The sequence below is a fragment of the Balaenoptera borealis genome, assembly GCF_965194805.1.
Source record: "Balaenoptera borealis genome assembly, chromosome: 10".
NCBI lineage: Eukaryota > Metazoa > Chordata > Mammalia > Artiodactyla > Balaenopteridae > Balaenoptera > Balaenoptera borealis.
In genome coordinates, this window is record NC_138874.1 from 71,728,350 (window position 1) to 71,742,546 (window position 14,197).

Consider the following 14,197-nt stretch of genomic DNA (forward strand, 5'->3'; position numbering starts at 1 on the left):
TAGATAGCAAAACAATGTACAAAGTCGGACAGGGAAGTGTGTGGTCAGTAGAATAGAATCTAGATCCACTGTCCAGAAACAGACAATTTAGCATATGATAAACTAGGCATTTCAAATGGATGGAGAAAAGATTGGACTGTTCAATAATAGTAGGAACAATTGCCTTTTCATTTTTGTTTGGGAAAGGGGGTAACCCTTAAGAGAGAAAATGATCTATAGTAAAAGTAGGCCAACATAACATGAACAAGCAATTTGTAATGGAGGATCTACAAATGGCCAAAAAACATGGAAACGTTTAGTTTTATAAGTAATCAGGGAAATTCAAGTTAAAACAAGGTATTTTCAACCACAATATTGTTTAGGAAAACAAACAACAAACTCCCGAGATTGATACGGCCTACTGTTGGCAAGGGTGTGGAGAAATGGTCCTTTTATGGAGTATGAATTGAAGGAAGCACTTTCACTACAACCGTTAAAATTAAGAATCCACCTAATTTTAATTCCAGCAATTCCATGAAGATTGAGCTATACTTACAGGAACGAAAGGATGTGTCATATATAACGTTAAATGAAAAGTTAATAGTTGCAAAATAATAAAGATGATAATCCCATTTTTGTAAATCACATATAAAACAAAACCAGCTGCTGTAACAAAAAGACTCCAAAGACAGTGGTTTAAACAAGTCAGGAATTTATTTTGCTCTTAAGTTAACGGGTGAAAGGGAAGCAGTTCAGGATTGGCAGGCCAACGTCTCCACCCTCAGCACACGACTTCTCCCCACCTCATGTCACTGCTTAAGCTCCCACAGGCGTCTCAGCCAGCACAAAGGGGTATGTCGAATGGAGTGGACACCCAATTCCTTATTTAAGGGCCCAGTCTGGATGTTCTCTTTGTAGCCCATTGCCTGGTCATGTGGCCACAATTAACCATGAGGGAGGCTGGCAAGTAGAGTCGTGACCTGAGCAGCCACGTGTCCAGGTAAAAAGCAGGAATCTTATCAGTAAAGGAGAAGGGGAAAACACATTACAGCAGCAGTCTCTGCTGCATGCATCTGTAAAGGCATGGAAAATAGCCTGGAAGAATACACACCAAATACAGTACTTATCTCTGGAACACGAACAAGAGGGGGTGGGGAGGCAGAGTACTGCTTGAAAATTTTTAAAGAATGATAGTATATTCATGTATTAACTAAGGAATTTTTTAAATTTCACAAAATTTTAAAATCCTTTATTGTAGCTTAATACCAATATAACATTTTAAATACATTAAATCTATCTATATTGTACAAAGCTTTTAAAGTTCCAAAAGTTAGATTTTATCTAAATGAATAAGTTACTCTATGTTGTTAAAACCATGATTTAGAGCATCTTCCTCTAAGCCTCTCCACCCAGAGGCACAATGACAATGTTCACAGATATCCAGAGACACAGGCAAGGCAGTGACTACCCAAGGTCTCAGCTGGTGGCAGAGCTGAGACAAGGCTTGGAGTGAAGGCCACCTTGCTGTGACTGCATCATAACTTTTGCTGGCATTTTCTACTTGATGAGAAGGCTACAACTTCCCTAGCTAGGTAGAGTTTAGATTTCACACAATAGAGCTAGGATGCCAAAGCACTTCACACTCGTGAACTGCATCGGTACTTGAATCCGAGAACAAACGGGCTGCAATTTTCTTATCGGTTAATGATTACAAAAATAAAAATAAAAAAAGAACCTCCCAGAAAAAAAAGTCATGAATTTTGACTCCCTTCTGAGCCAAGTAGTCAAGTTTAGGATGTACTGACCTGTTTAAAAGTCTCTTCTATTACTTCTAGATAATGATGGCAGAATGAAGAAAATAATAGAATCTTCTTCCTCTAATACCGAACCACTTTAAAAACAGAATAAAATAAAAAAGCCAGAATCCAAAAAAAGAAGCAGAAAATCCTGGTGGGAATTATGACTCTGACAATGACATCTCCTAATCTAAGGGGAAGGATTCATGGCCCAAGCTATTTAACAAAATCTCAGAACAGAAAAGTAAAACCCAAGTCCACCAACCAAAAGCTGCATGCTGCCCAGCAGAGGCTCTCCCCGACCTCCAAACCCACACCCCTTCTCTCTGCGGCGCAGGGAAGAGCATACAGGAGATCTGGACCCAGCTGCCTGATGTTAGCATGAGCAAGATGTAAAGAAACAGCATGGAAGGAAGGAGAGCACCATACAGAAAAATCAGCAAGAGTGAAAACAGCAGGCCAGAGGAAACAACTCTAAGAAACAAACTGCACCGTGACAGCTCTAGAAGACATTTAAGGAATCCAGTGAACTTCAGAAAACAGGACTTCAGAGCTGTGATGATAAAACAATGACAAGGAAAGAAAAACAAGGCTAAGAAAACAAACTAAGGATCAAAACAACATCATCACAAAACTCTAAACACATAAACAACAGCCAGAAACAGATGCAGCTGAGAACCAAACCTCTAAAACAGGAGAGTCACAGTGAACGGAAAGGGAAAAGAGAGATGAAAATGACTGGACAGAAGAAGGAGAACAATGATGTCTGATATAAAGTTACCAGCATCCTTAGAAAGACAGACAATGAATAAGGTAAAAAATGTTCAAAGTTCCCTCCCAGGACGTAAGCAGAGAGAGGGCTGGAATGGTGCTCACTATGTGGTGATGATGGTATATCCGGGTGTGGTCTGGAGCGATGTCCGTGTGTGTGTGCGTTGGTGGTTTTATTTGTAACTACTTTTGGTTCTGCTTGATTTTTTTTTTCTTAAGATAACATATATTTTCCTAAAACCGCTATTCACTATGCGGGGGGGAAAGGTGCCCTTTGCTTAAAATAAAGCCACTGTAAACTGAGAAAACTACAAGTTTCTGCAAATACATGTCTCATCATTTATTATCAAGCTATTCCATGCTTTACTAATAAAAATACCTGTCAATTTAACAGTACCTTAACAGAAGATCATTTAAAGGCAACTAATAGGACTCAAAAGGTAACAAGTCCGATCTCTTTTTTGAGTGGCAAGTATCGATTTAAACATTTAAAAGCTAGGTACCAAAAACAATTCTGTTATCAGATACTGATGAACTGATTTACTGAACAGGTCTAACTGAATATAAGACATGTTTTTAGCACCAATAAAAAGAATTCTTGAGAGTTCTGGTCTATAAACTTCTAAATGAGTAGTAATGTATTCCCTGACAGCATCTTCTGGGTAAAAGAACAAATGTGTTCCAAGGATTCACAGGTCCCTGATTTCATAATTAATTTTGGGGAAAAAAAAAAAGAAATACAGGTATTTTTAAAACTTTTAAGTTTCAGAGAAGAATTTCTTCCTCCTTAAAGTTTTAATTATGAGGTAGCTATCATTCAAAGTAAACATCAAATGCAGCCAACTTCCATCGACAAAACATACGATTATTAATCATAAGATTAATAATCAGAAATTTCCACTAGAAAAAGTCAATTTAAAGTTCAGAAGGTAATCTTGATCAGCAGTATTCTGGCTTGAGTTTCCAAATTCCTTCACCACCTGAAGTTCTATGAAAAGTGCACAGATTTCTCAGTAGTTCTCGAAAGACACAAGACTGTGATGCTGATAACTTGGATTCAAACTCCTGCAGTATCTCCCGAGTGCTGGCCTGGCCATCAACTTGGGCCTGAAAGGCAATGAAGTTTCTCATCTCCACCAGAAGGTCGTCGTGTTCCATGCTGGAAGGCGGAGGAGCAGAAGCCTCTGGAAGGCACCCACTTTCACTTTCTAAGCGCTCTGGCAAAATTAGGTGGTTTCTAGCTCTCATTTTAGCCAACAGTGAGGACGAAGTGAGGGCCCCGGATGAAGGCTCTGCATCTGCAACTTTTCCACTAAAATGCTCCGAAACATTATCTTTTCCATCCTTTTTCATAGTGCTGTCCTGGAGAAAGAAGACCAGTGCATCGATATATTTAATCTCCAGTTTATGCTCCCACTACTTATTTCTCCAAAGGCTCTGAGGGGCCATAAGATAACACACGTGCCCAGGGCACTGAGGTTGATGGAGAATGGATGATACACCGTCTAATGCAAAGGGAAAGGAGGAGAGTCAAGTGTCTAAATGCACCCACTCTTAGAAAACATTTCCTAAAAAACCCAAAACTACACTATTTGCTTCATCACCATCCTGAGGGACGAGAGTGGAGGGAGGGCAGAGAGGGTGGGGCCAGGCTTCCAAAGAAGGCTTCTAGGGAAACTGTCTCCAGGAGGTACGAGCACTGTGGGCATTTCCTGTTCTTCCTCCCAAATCTTCCCTGATCTGAGCACCGTGGGATAAGGAACAATATCAGAGCTGTACTTCCTTCACTTTTAAATCTTTTTACTACTTTACACCTCACGTGAGTTTCCTTAGAACAGCTACATAAATCTAGTTTTTCTTCACATTCCTACTGCTAAAAGAACATAACACAGGAAGTCAAAAAAAAAAAAGGTTCTCTATTCCTAAATGTGTTCATATTAATCTAAAACAGGAATCTGAACCTGGGAGTTTTCAAATTTTATAAGTAACATGACCCTTAAGCAGAAAAAAACAAAGTATTAAATGATAAGAGTATGGCCGACTATTTACTCTCAGTGAAGCACTCAAGGCCTTCGGGGTTGTAGGACAGACTAAAGGTCTAGAGGGCCTTTACTGAATGTTGTTTGTAATTTACTAGCTGCCAGAGCATTGTGCCCTGGCACAATCTGAGGGCATCCTGGGCAGTGGTCCTTGGAGCTAGTACTTCACCTCCGGATGGGGCAGGCGGTATGGGCAGCAACTCACACACCACCCATCCTTATACGAACTTTTGGAAGACAAAACAGAGATTCTACTATGGATCTTGGGTTAAAGACTTTGTCTTTTCTAGGAAGTTAGCTGGCCCTTTTAAACTCACACAAAAGTACTTCATAAATGCATGAAAGTGCGTACAATACAAGTATCAGATGCCATCATGCTAGTGATGCTCTTCACATGCGGAATCGAGTGAAATTTTCATGGCAATTCAATTAAGTAGATCTCACAAATGAAAAGTTGATAGGCTATCAGATTACCTGGCATTTCTCCTTTGGAGACGCTGAAGAGGGATGCTGCACAGAGAAGCTGGAGTTCCTTTTCTGACCAAATCTGCTCCTAAATACGGAAGGGAGTCATAGTTGATAAAATGTAACTTTGTGACTTACAGATGAGAATGCCCTTCCAACAACTAAACTCCTCTTGGAGCAGTTTGCTTCTGCACGGTTATTCTTTCACAGCCATGACGCTTCTGCTCCATCAGCCATGATGCTTCTGCTCTATCCCCTGAGATTGTACTTTACCCTCCTAGTAAAGTAGTAGAAATTATTACTGCATCTCAAGTAAAAACCACTCAATATCCTTGCTCAACTTACTACCCCTTGAATTCTAGGTAGGGAAACTATTCTAAAAGAGCACACTGAATACCATAGTAATTACTGATTGCTGAAACCTAGCTAATCATCTTATTAAAGTTTAATCGTTATTCTGTACCTCTTACTATTTTTTACGACATCACCTCTTAAGCAAAACAGATTTCTCCTTTCCCTGAAAAATCAGCTTTGGAAAGGAGGGAATGAAATCAAAGAAGAAGTTAAGATGACAAAAGTCTTTCCCCAAGTCACATACATCTGGCTGACCCAATCCCTCCCTGAGAGATTTTCTACTGCTGCAGATAAACAGGATGAGGTATCCCCGCCTGCCCTGACTTTATTTCCAGCCCAGCAGGTTTGGCCTCCTCACAAGCATGGCAGGGCGGCAACCTCTTACCTTCTTCCTGCTGGTGCACCAGCCACACCCCTGTGGCCGGTCCAGGTGGGAACACCAGATGCTGCTCCCAGACACCGCTGCCGAGAGAGTCTCAGTGCTTTGAGGGCATCCTGGGCCACACGGTTGGCCTCCGCCTCCACCAGCACGTAGTCTGGACTGGCTCCGTCCATGATGGCATCATGCTTCATGATGCTGTGCACACCCACTGGCAAGAGCAAAGGAAACAGTGAACATGTTATTTCAGCTCATACACAATCACACGTTTTCTTCTGTATAGGCTAGTGTGTTGTGGGTAGAGGAAACATCATGAACGTTTTTAGCTGCTATTCACCCGTGACCACCAGGACCCAGGAACTTTTACAAATGCTGCTGCTCTTCACCTGCATCTCTACCCGATGAGGGAGGGACTATCAACTGTCACTGCTTTGTATAATCAAAGCATAATGCTTTAATAACCAAACTTCAACATAAACTCTTCCCTGTTACCTGGAAAACTTTAAAATCTTCTACTAATATATTCTCTATTGAAGGGGGAAAATATACAAATATAAAATAAAACTACAGAATTTCTAAAAAGTAATGATGATGGAAACACTACATATCAGAAGAATCCAATGCAGTCATCAGTGGAAAATGCATAGCCCTAAATATTTCTATCAATAAAAATGAAAGAACAAAAATAAATGAACTGAATTCCAAGTCAAACAGTTTTATAAAAATTAGGACCAAAAAAACTCATCAAAACAACAACAAAAACAAAAGCAACAGGAAGAAAATACTGAAGATAAAAGCATAAATTAATGAGGTAGAGAACAACCATGGATCTAATTAATAAATCAAAAACTTGGTTTATTGGGGGAAAAAAAAAAATCACAAAACAGACAATCTACTAGCTTAACCTGACAAAGGAAAAGGGGGGAAAAATATACAAAATTAGAAATGACAAGGGGGAAATTATCTTGAAACAGAAGCCAATTAAAAAAAAATTATTACAAGAGTATTTTCTATGCCTCCATACAAATAAACTGGAAAACCAGACAAGATAGATAATTTTTCTTAGGAAAATAGACCAGGAACTGTAGAAAAAAACAGAGCAAGTTACCAATGAACTACCTTACAAGAAAGCATCAGGCCCAGATGGTTTCCTTCTGAGATGCCATACGTAAGCCTGCTTTCCTGAACAGAAACCCATTCAGCAATCTTTGGAAACTCAAGGCTGTCACCTTGGGAACACAATGACTGGTGAGACCTGAGTAAGACAGTCCCAGGGATGACTAATTTGTACAGGCTGGCCAGTCCCTCCAGGGTCCTGAGCAATTGTTGAGTCTGCTTTCCTAATTTTTCTCCCTTGTTATTAGCTACCAGCTTTCCTACTTCCAGAGTGCCTGCCTCTGGCCATGCCCCTGTCTCTCTCCCCCATGATCTGTCACTTTACTCTCCTGTGGTTGTTAAATCAGATAAATATAGCATGCAGAGAAATCATCTATGAATGTTCAGGTATTACAAATCTATTTTAAGCATTGTACCCCTCCTGTATGTGGTTAGAAGTCGAGTCCTATTGTTCTCCCAAGGTTCAAATTCTCCTAGGAAAGAGAGGTGAAAATGATTTTCAAAAATGTCAATACATTTCAAATCTGAGTTTTAGAAGGAAGAATACTTCCAGTTGAGCACACACTCTGCACCGTCAGGAAAGGCTGCTTCCGCTAGAAGTGGCCCCCTCATTTCTATTCCTAGCACACCTGTGGCAAGGTCAGCAAAAGGAGTACCTGATTTTCTGAAAAGCTTTTCCAGGACGTAGTCGTCATGGCTGCGTTCCTTGGGCTCGCTCTCATTTTCATTGTCTTGCCTCCGGTACTGCTTCTTCTTCACCAGGTGTGGAATTCGAGTTCCCTCAAACTTGGCGTCTCTGCGGTGCTTAGAGCTCTTAAGCTTTTGCTTCGGCCTCAGATGTTTCTCCAGGGTCTTTTCTTCTGCCACATGATGTTTCATTTTCGACTTGTGCTTATAAAAATTATTTTCTGTTTGCTCATTCTCCCAAAGAGGTTCTGTTTGAACCCGGAAGCTTTCTCTTTTATCAGAAAGACCCTCCTTTTCATCGATGCTTTCCTCACCAGACATCCTGTACATTTTGCTGATTCTTGGAGAATCTGAACCTTCCCCATTTCCATGAATCACTGAGGAATCCTGCAGTCTGGACACTGCATCTGTCTCTTCTCCAAGCCTCTCACTGTTAGTTAGACTACAAGATGTTTGAGGGGCATCTTTCAAAGGATCACCTAGATTAGAAGTTACTGCATTCACTTCAGGTCCTATAGCTGTAGATTTCTCTTCAGATGATGTGGCAACATTTGCAGATGTGTTAGAACCAGGGAACTTTTTACCTACTGGAATGTTCTGGTCTGTTCCAAAAGCCAGTTGCAGTTTTCTTTTTAAATGGCGTTTGGGTGTCTGAACATCTGAACCAGTTCCTGTGAAAGGGAAAAATATGCTAGTGTTATACTGCATAATTCTTACGTATTTCGTTACTTTAAGTTAAATTATTTTATGAAATACCTGCAAAAATAGCACTTGTTTCAGTGCTCTGGGATGTATCAGGACTAGTCAGAGTAAACAGCTCATAAAGATCATTGGATTTGAAAAATCGCCTTTGCTTTGGATCTTTTAGCACTCTATTTGTCAAAAACTGCTTGAAGATTTGTCTAAAAAGATAGAAATTAAGCTGGTATGAAACAATGTTTAGCTGTACCTCAGAATTCTAAACATACAGTAATTGTTTATTAATAAGGTAGAAAAACAATCAGGTTCAAAGACATTTTTAAAAAACACACAATAAGACATCTAAGCTTATTTTAATGAGAAAGAAAAATACAAAAGCAAAACAAGATAAAAAAACCAAAACACATATCGCTCAGTTACAGCAACTATTGCTCTAAGATGGAAAGACTTCCTTTTTTCTTTTTTTTAATTAATTAATTAATTTATTTGCCGTGTTGGGTCTTCGTTGCTGCGCGCAGGCTTTCTCTAGTTGCCGCGAGCGGGGGCTTCTCTTGTTGCGGAGTGCGGGCTCAGTAGTTGTGGCTCGCAGGCTTAGTTGCTCTGCAGCATGTGGGATCTTCCCAGACCAGGGCTCGAACCCATGTTCCCTGCATTGGCAGGCAGATTCTTAACCACTGCACCACCAAGGAAGTCCCAAGACTTCTTAAAGTACTATTTTTTAAAAATTCCCTGCTCCAAACCCTGGCAGCGTTCCTCTCCCTCCTGCACACCCGCAACCAGGAGAGCAGCCTCCGGTCAAGGAGCACAGCCATGTGTACTGACCGGTGGTAAATCTTCTCTTCGATGGTGCCTGCGGTCAGAAGCCTGTACACCGTCACCTGTTTCTTCTGGCCTATCCGCCACGCTCGCTCCCGGGCCTACGGCAGAGAGATACAGCTCAACAAGGGCCCTTCTCAGCGATAAGCACTGACTAATAGCCGGTCGCTTCCTTCCACTCCCGAAATTAGAATTTTGGCTAATGAGGCTAAGTACACCCAAGGCCTATTAAGGAAGATAAACAGGCAGGTGACAAAACAGACCTAGCCAACTCTACCTGGAAAACAATGTGTGTCTGTCCCCTCCCATGTTCTCTTTTTACCCATGTCTAGTGTGCCTGCTACGGGAAAACTGTGAAGACCCTTACTCCAAGCTGAAGACAAGCTACAACCAAGATGTGAGCTATATGCTGAGGGTAACGTGGCACCGAAGGACGCTCCCGAGTGCAAGCCATCAGATAGTATGTCACCAACACGCTCCTTTAAACAAAATAAACGGACCTGCACGTCTGTGCTTGGGTTCCAGTCAGGGTCATAGATGATGACTCGGTTTGCCCCTGTCAGGTTGACTCCTAGGCCACCCACCCGAGTGGTCAGAAGAAACACAAATATGGATGTGTCCTAGAGGTAAGACACACAACACTCAGTATGCACATGGAAGACCAGTTACAGCTCTTCACCTCTGCCTTTACATATTCTCCACACGGAAGCCTGTTCCCAATACAAGCAATGGGTTATGCCCCAGAAACCTTTGGTCAGTCAAGATCCCATCTCACAGCTTCTACTTTTAATATCAATTATATTAGCAATATTTAAACCTGGGTTTTCAAGAAGGAATACACATTCTCTGTTTAAACACACACACACCCCAATAATCCAGAAATGCACTGAGTTAAAAGCACCCACTGCCCAATCCCAGATGTAGGCACTGTGGGTGCAGACCTCTCCTTCTTTCCCCTCTGCATAAAGTAGCACCATGTAACTACATCGTTCTGTTCACTTGTTACCTCATTGTATCTTGTAATCAGTGGTTGTCTTGAAGCTATCGCAGTGGTACCATCCATCTTGAGATAGGAATACTTTTGGGCCCTAAGGAATACTTCAAATATGTCCAACATCTGTTTGGGAGAAGGGGTGGAGGATGTTAAGAGTTTAAAAATCAAATGTACACCTCCAGTGAGTACTCCACATTTGTGTAAAGAGTCACATCCTCCCCAAAAGGCTTATATTAAAAGCGGTTTCCTGATTCGAGGAAGATAATGTAACTACTGCAAGAATATTTTTGGTATTTCCAAACTGTTAATTCTTACAAGTTTTGTAATCAGCACGGCATTTATTTGAGTTCAGACCCAAACTCACCTGCACCCCAGAATCACGTGGTAATAAGCCTTTTTTAAAAAGCCAACTTCTGGGCACCAACTCTAGAGAAAGATCCCATCTCCCAAAGAGCTTTGCAGGCTGCCACTTCAGTGTCAATGGGTGGATTTGCCTTTGGAATCAGTATTTTAGACAATATCTCATTTTTTGAATAATGGTTGTGAGTCATAAAGAACCAACTTGTTTCTTGTATGAGGTTTGTATACTCACCTGTCTGGACTGAGAAAACAGCAATACTCGTTGGCCCTGCTTGTGCCATATTTTCAACAAGGACTCAACAACTATCATTTTCCCGGAACGTTTCCAGTGTCCAAACTGATCTTCCCCTAGTTCATCATCTGGAAAACCTTTAAGATTCTTGGGGCCTCCAGAAAAGAGATCAGGGTGGTTGCAGATTTTTCTTAGGGCTACAAGTCCAGAGAAAATCTATGGTACAAAAGAATTACATGCACTCAGATTACCCCACGTAAAATACTATTCATTCCGGAAGGAAAGGAAGGAGGCTGTTTGATATGTAACACAGATTAAAAAGTAATTCTTCACCAGTTTCTTAGTTTCCTCCCTAATCACAGCGTATTAGGAGCTGGAAGAAATCAACCTTTACACATCTTCTTTTCCTGATAGGGCAAGTTCTCTAAAAACAAAAAAAATCCTTTTGGACCAAACATATCTACCAGGGTCACATTCAACTGCTGATGATTTATTTTCCCTCTAGAAAAAAAAGTATGCAGCTCACAGTATGTAAAAAACTGACGCACGTTTTAAATATAAATAAGAAACATCATGCCCATCTAAAACTTAGGGAAATCTATCATGTAACTTAACAAATGCATTTATTTTATTATTTTTTTTAACATTTTTATTGGAGTATAATTGCTTTACAGTGGTGTGTTAAGTTTCTGCTGTATAACAAAGTGAATCAGTTATACATATACATATATCCCCATATCTCTTCCCTCTTGCGTCTCCCTCCCTCCCACCCTCCCTATCCGACCCCTCTGGCTGGCCACGAAGCACCGAGCTGATCTCCCTGTGCTATGCGACTTCTTCCCACTAGCTATCTATTTTACAAACAAATGCATTTAAATATTATACTCCTAAGTACCTCACTAGAAGTTCTATATTTTAACATGTGAGTCAGAGGTTGAAATTCCCTTTACCTTTACATTAGTTTATCAGAAAACATACCCACGTGGAAAATCCACGGATGGGTATGACGGGCAGGACTTTTCACGCAGCAGAAGGGCTTGGAGACCCCAAGTGAGAGAGCCCACCCGCCCGCCCCAACAAGAGGGAATCTTTCACAGGTTTCACCCCTGACTCAAGTCACACTCACCAGTATAAAAGCTCAAGTGGAAAAAGATAAATCATAAATTAAGCCAAAAATCATAGAGTATGGTAGTTTTAACTAGTAAACAGTTAAACAAATAAACAATAAACGATCTGAACAAAGCAGGAACCCCATCACCACTCCCCAGAGTCATCTGTAACTTGTCTTTCTTCCCAGAGATCTCTGCTGTCCAATACAGCAGTCACGAGCCATGTGTGGCCACTGAGCACGTGAAGTGTGGCTAGTCCAAATTGAGATGTGTTTACCAATGTAAAATATCCAATTTTGAAGACTTAGTACAAAAAAGAGTAAAATATCTCAGTTTAAAATTTTTGATTACATATTAAAATATTTTAGATACATCAGGCTAAATAAAATATATTATCAAAGTTGATTTCACCTGTTTTGCTTTTTAATCTCTTTTAATGTGAGTACTGGAAAATTTAAAATCACACATGCGGCTTGCGTTCTCTATCTACTGGACAGTGCTGATCTAGACCACCTACGGCTTCACAACTTGGAGACACGTGAAGATAAGTTAAGGGGAGATACAGGAGAGATGAATAAATGTGAATGATTTAAAAACCTCCTAGAGATGCCAATGACAGATGAAATAAATAGTAAGAGCTGGGTAAAAGAACAAAAATGCCTTAATCTGGAGGAAGAAACATGTAGATACTACGGAACACAGGCAGCCTTGTCACCCACACTCATCTCTATCTGGCTCCATGCAGGAGGCAGGAAAGTGCATCCCATGCTACTCAGCTGTACCTCCAATGAGGATGGACCAAGGACTAAGGAAGTCTTACATGTCAAATAAAAATACAATTCACACTTCAAGATACTGAAGCACAAAGAAGTTGAAGAGTTTACAGAAGCTTTTGACTAAAGCTGATGATAAACTTACTACATGTGCTTAATGAAGAGACGTTTACCCACATATATTGCTGAATGTGGCCAATAACTAAAATGTTATTACTTATACAAAATGTATAATAATAATTCTTCCTCTGTGCACCCCAGCAGTCCGGGGCTGCTCCCGACATGCTACATAGGAACAGCAATCCCTGTAGGACCCACCATTACAGACCCTGTTGTCTAGTGCATTCTTCCACTAGACCATGCAGTGCTGGGTTCAAGTGTAACAGTGCTGCAGTACAGATAAAAAGGGAGCATGCTCAAACTGTGTGTTCTCTTACTTCTGGAAGGGCTTCAAATGAAGTGAAGGTTCACACCCAGATATTTTCAAGAGGGTAATAATAGTGAATCCTTGACTAGTACTAGTTTCCTTTCCTCCCCCACTTTCCTTGGTCCACAATTCTTTCTCCAGCTTCTATTATTTGGCTGACCTGCATCTCTCCATTGAGAATTCTGTAAACTTCTTTGGAATCAATGAAATTTTGGTAGACTTTATGTTGCTCATCTGTAAGACGGCAAAATAAGACCTAGGGGGAGAATAAAAACAGAGCTGAAAAAACAAACTTAACAGAACAAAATAACTAAAATATTAACAAAATGTACTCATCAAAAGAGCACAATGTATGTAATTTTCACAGTGTACCTCTTATTAAAAACAAAACAAAAAAAAGCCACATCTCAGAGCTGAGCAAAGAAGAGCTCCCTCCTCTCAACAGCCCCCTCCGTTTCTGTCTTCCATCCACTTTTTGGTCCCCATGCCATTTGGTCCCCACCCCACTATCCCGGGAGTCCCTGAAGCCTGGCTTCCGGCTCATGGGGAAGTTCAGGACCAGGTGCACAGCACTTCCTCCATCCCAGCCTCCGAGTGCTCAGACCATCTCAGCTCGCAAGCCCCTCAACCCACACTTCACTTCAGCAAACCTGACCAGGGGCCTTAACCTTGCCTGGCACACCCCCTCCCTTTCCTGGAGTTCTAAGCCATCCCCAAGTTTACCAGACTCACTTCTGACAACCCCTTACCCTGCCAGCCCAACGGCACCTACTAATCCATGCCCCCACGTTCCCCTCACCCCCCAACGTTCTGCCTCTCAACCCTCCTCTCCTTCTCCAAGACCACCACCACCATTTCACGGCCTATGCTCCTCGGCTAGTCACAAACCCACGGTATTTTCCTTCAGCTACCCCTCTGCCACCCACTGCATCTGCCCAGCAAACGTCCAAAAGAAGAACTCCACTGCCTGCCTTCTCCACTCCTTTCTGGTAAGTGCTGAGTGCCGCTGGAGACAGCCCCACCAGGGAGGCGTCCTAGAGAGGACCCCCGCTCAGCACCTGCTCACACCCAGATGGCCGTGACAACACTCCTCACTCTCCCCAAGCCACCCACCCGCCACCTGTGTCTCAACCTCTACTTAAAAACATCAAAAACAAAAAAACAGAAATAGAAACTGAAGCTATCAGGCCTGATTTCCTAA

At 41.5% G+C, this 14,197-nt stretch overlaps 1 protein-coding gene across 5 annotated transcripts in view; it reads right to left on the minus strand.

The window, feature by feature from the left end:
• Nucleotides 1-2,698: 2,698 nt before the first annotated feature.
• The window catches only part of ERCC6 (ERCC excision repair 6, chromatin remodeling factor), a 70,894-nt gene continuing 59,395 nt past the window's right edge, over nucleotides 2,699-14,197 (minus strand). For 3 of the 5 annotated variants that reach the window (XM_082407153.1, XM_082407152.1, XM_082407154.1), the window contains 10 exons: nucleotides 13,157-13,252; nucleotides 10,688-10,903; nucleotides 10,108-10,218; nucleotides 9,602-9,721; nucleotides 9,108-9,202; nucleotides 8,343-8,488; nucleotides 7,556-8,257; nucleotides 5,790-5,994; nucleotides 5,060-5,138; nucleotides 2,699-3,908 (listed from right to left, as the gene is read on the minus strand). In XM_082407153.1, coding sequence (XP_082263279.1) covers nucleotides 3,486-3,908; nucleotides 5,060-5,138; nucleotides 5,790-5,994; nucleotides 7,556-8,257; nucleotides 8,343-8,488; nucleotides 9,108-9,202; nucleotides 9,602-9,721; nucleotides 10,108-10,218; nucleotides 10,688-10,903; nucleotides 13,157-13,252 — 2,193 coding nt within the window. In that variant the 3' untranslated portion in view covers nucleotides 2,699-3,485. Of the gene's footprint in view, nucleotides 4,052-5,059; nucleotides 5,139-5,789; nucleotides 5,995-7,555; nucleotides 8,258-8,342; nucleotides 8,489-9,107; nucleotides 9,203-9,601; nucleotides 9,722-10,107; nucleotides 10,219-10,687; nucleotides 10,904-13,156; nucleotides 13,253-14,197 lie in introns of all 5 variants that reach the window. The other 2 variants (XM_082407156.1, XM_082407155.1) reach the window with 2 other exon arrangements.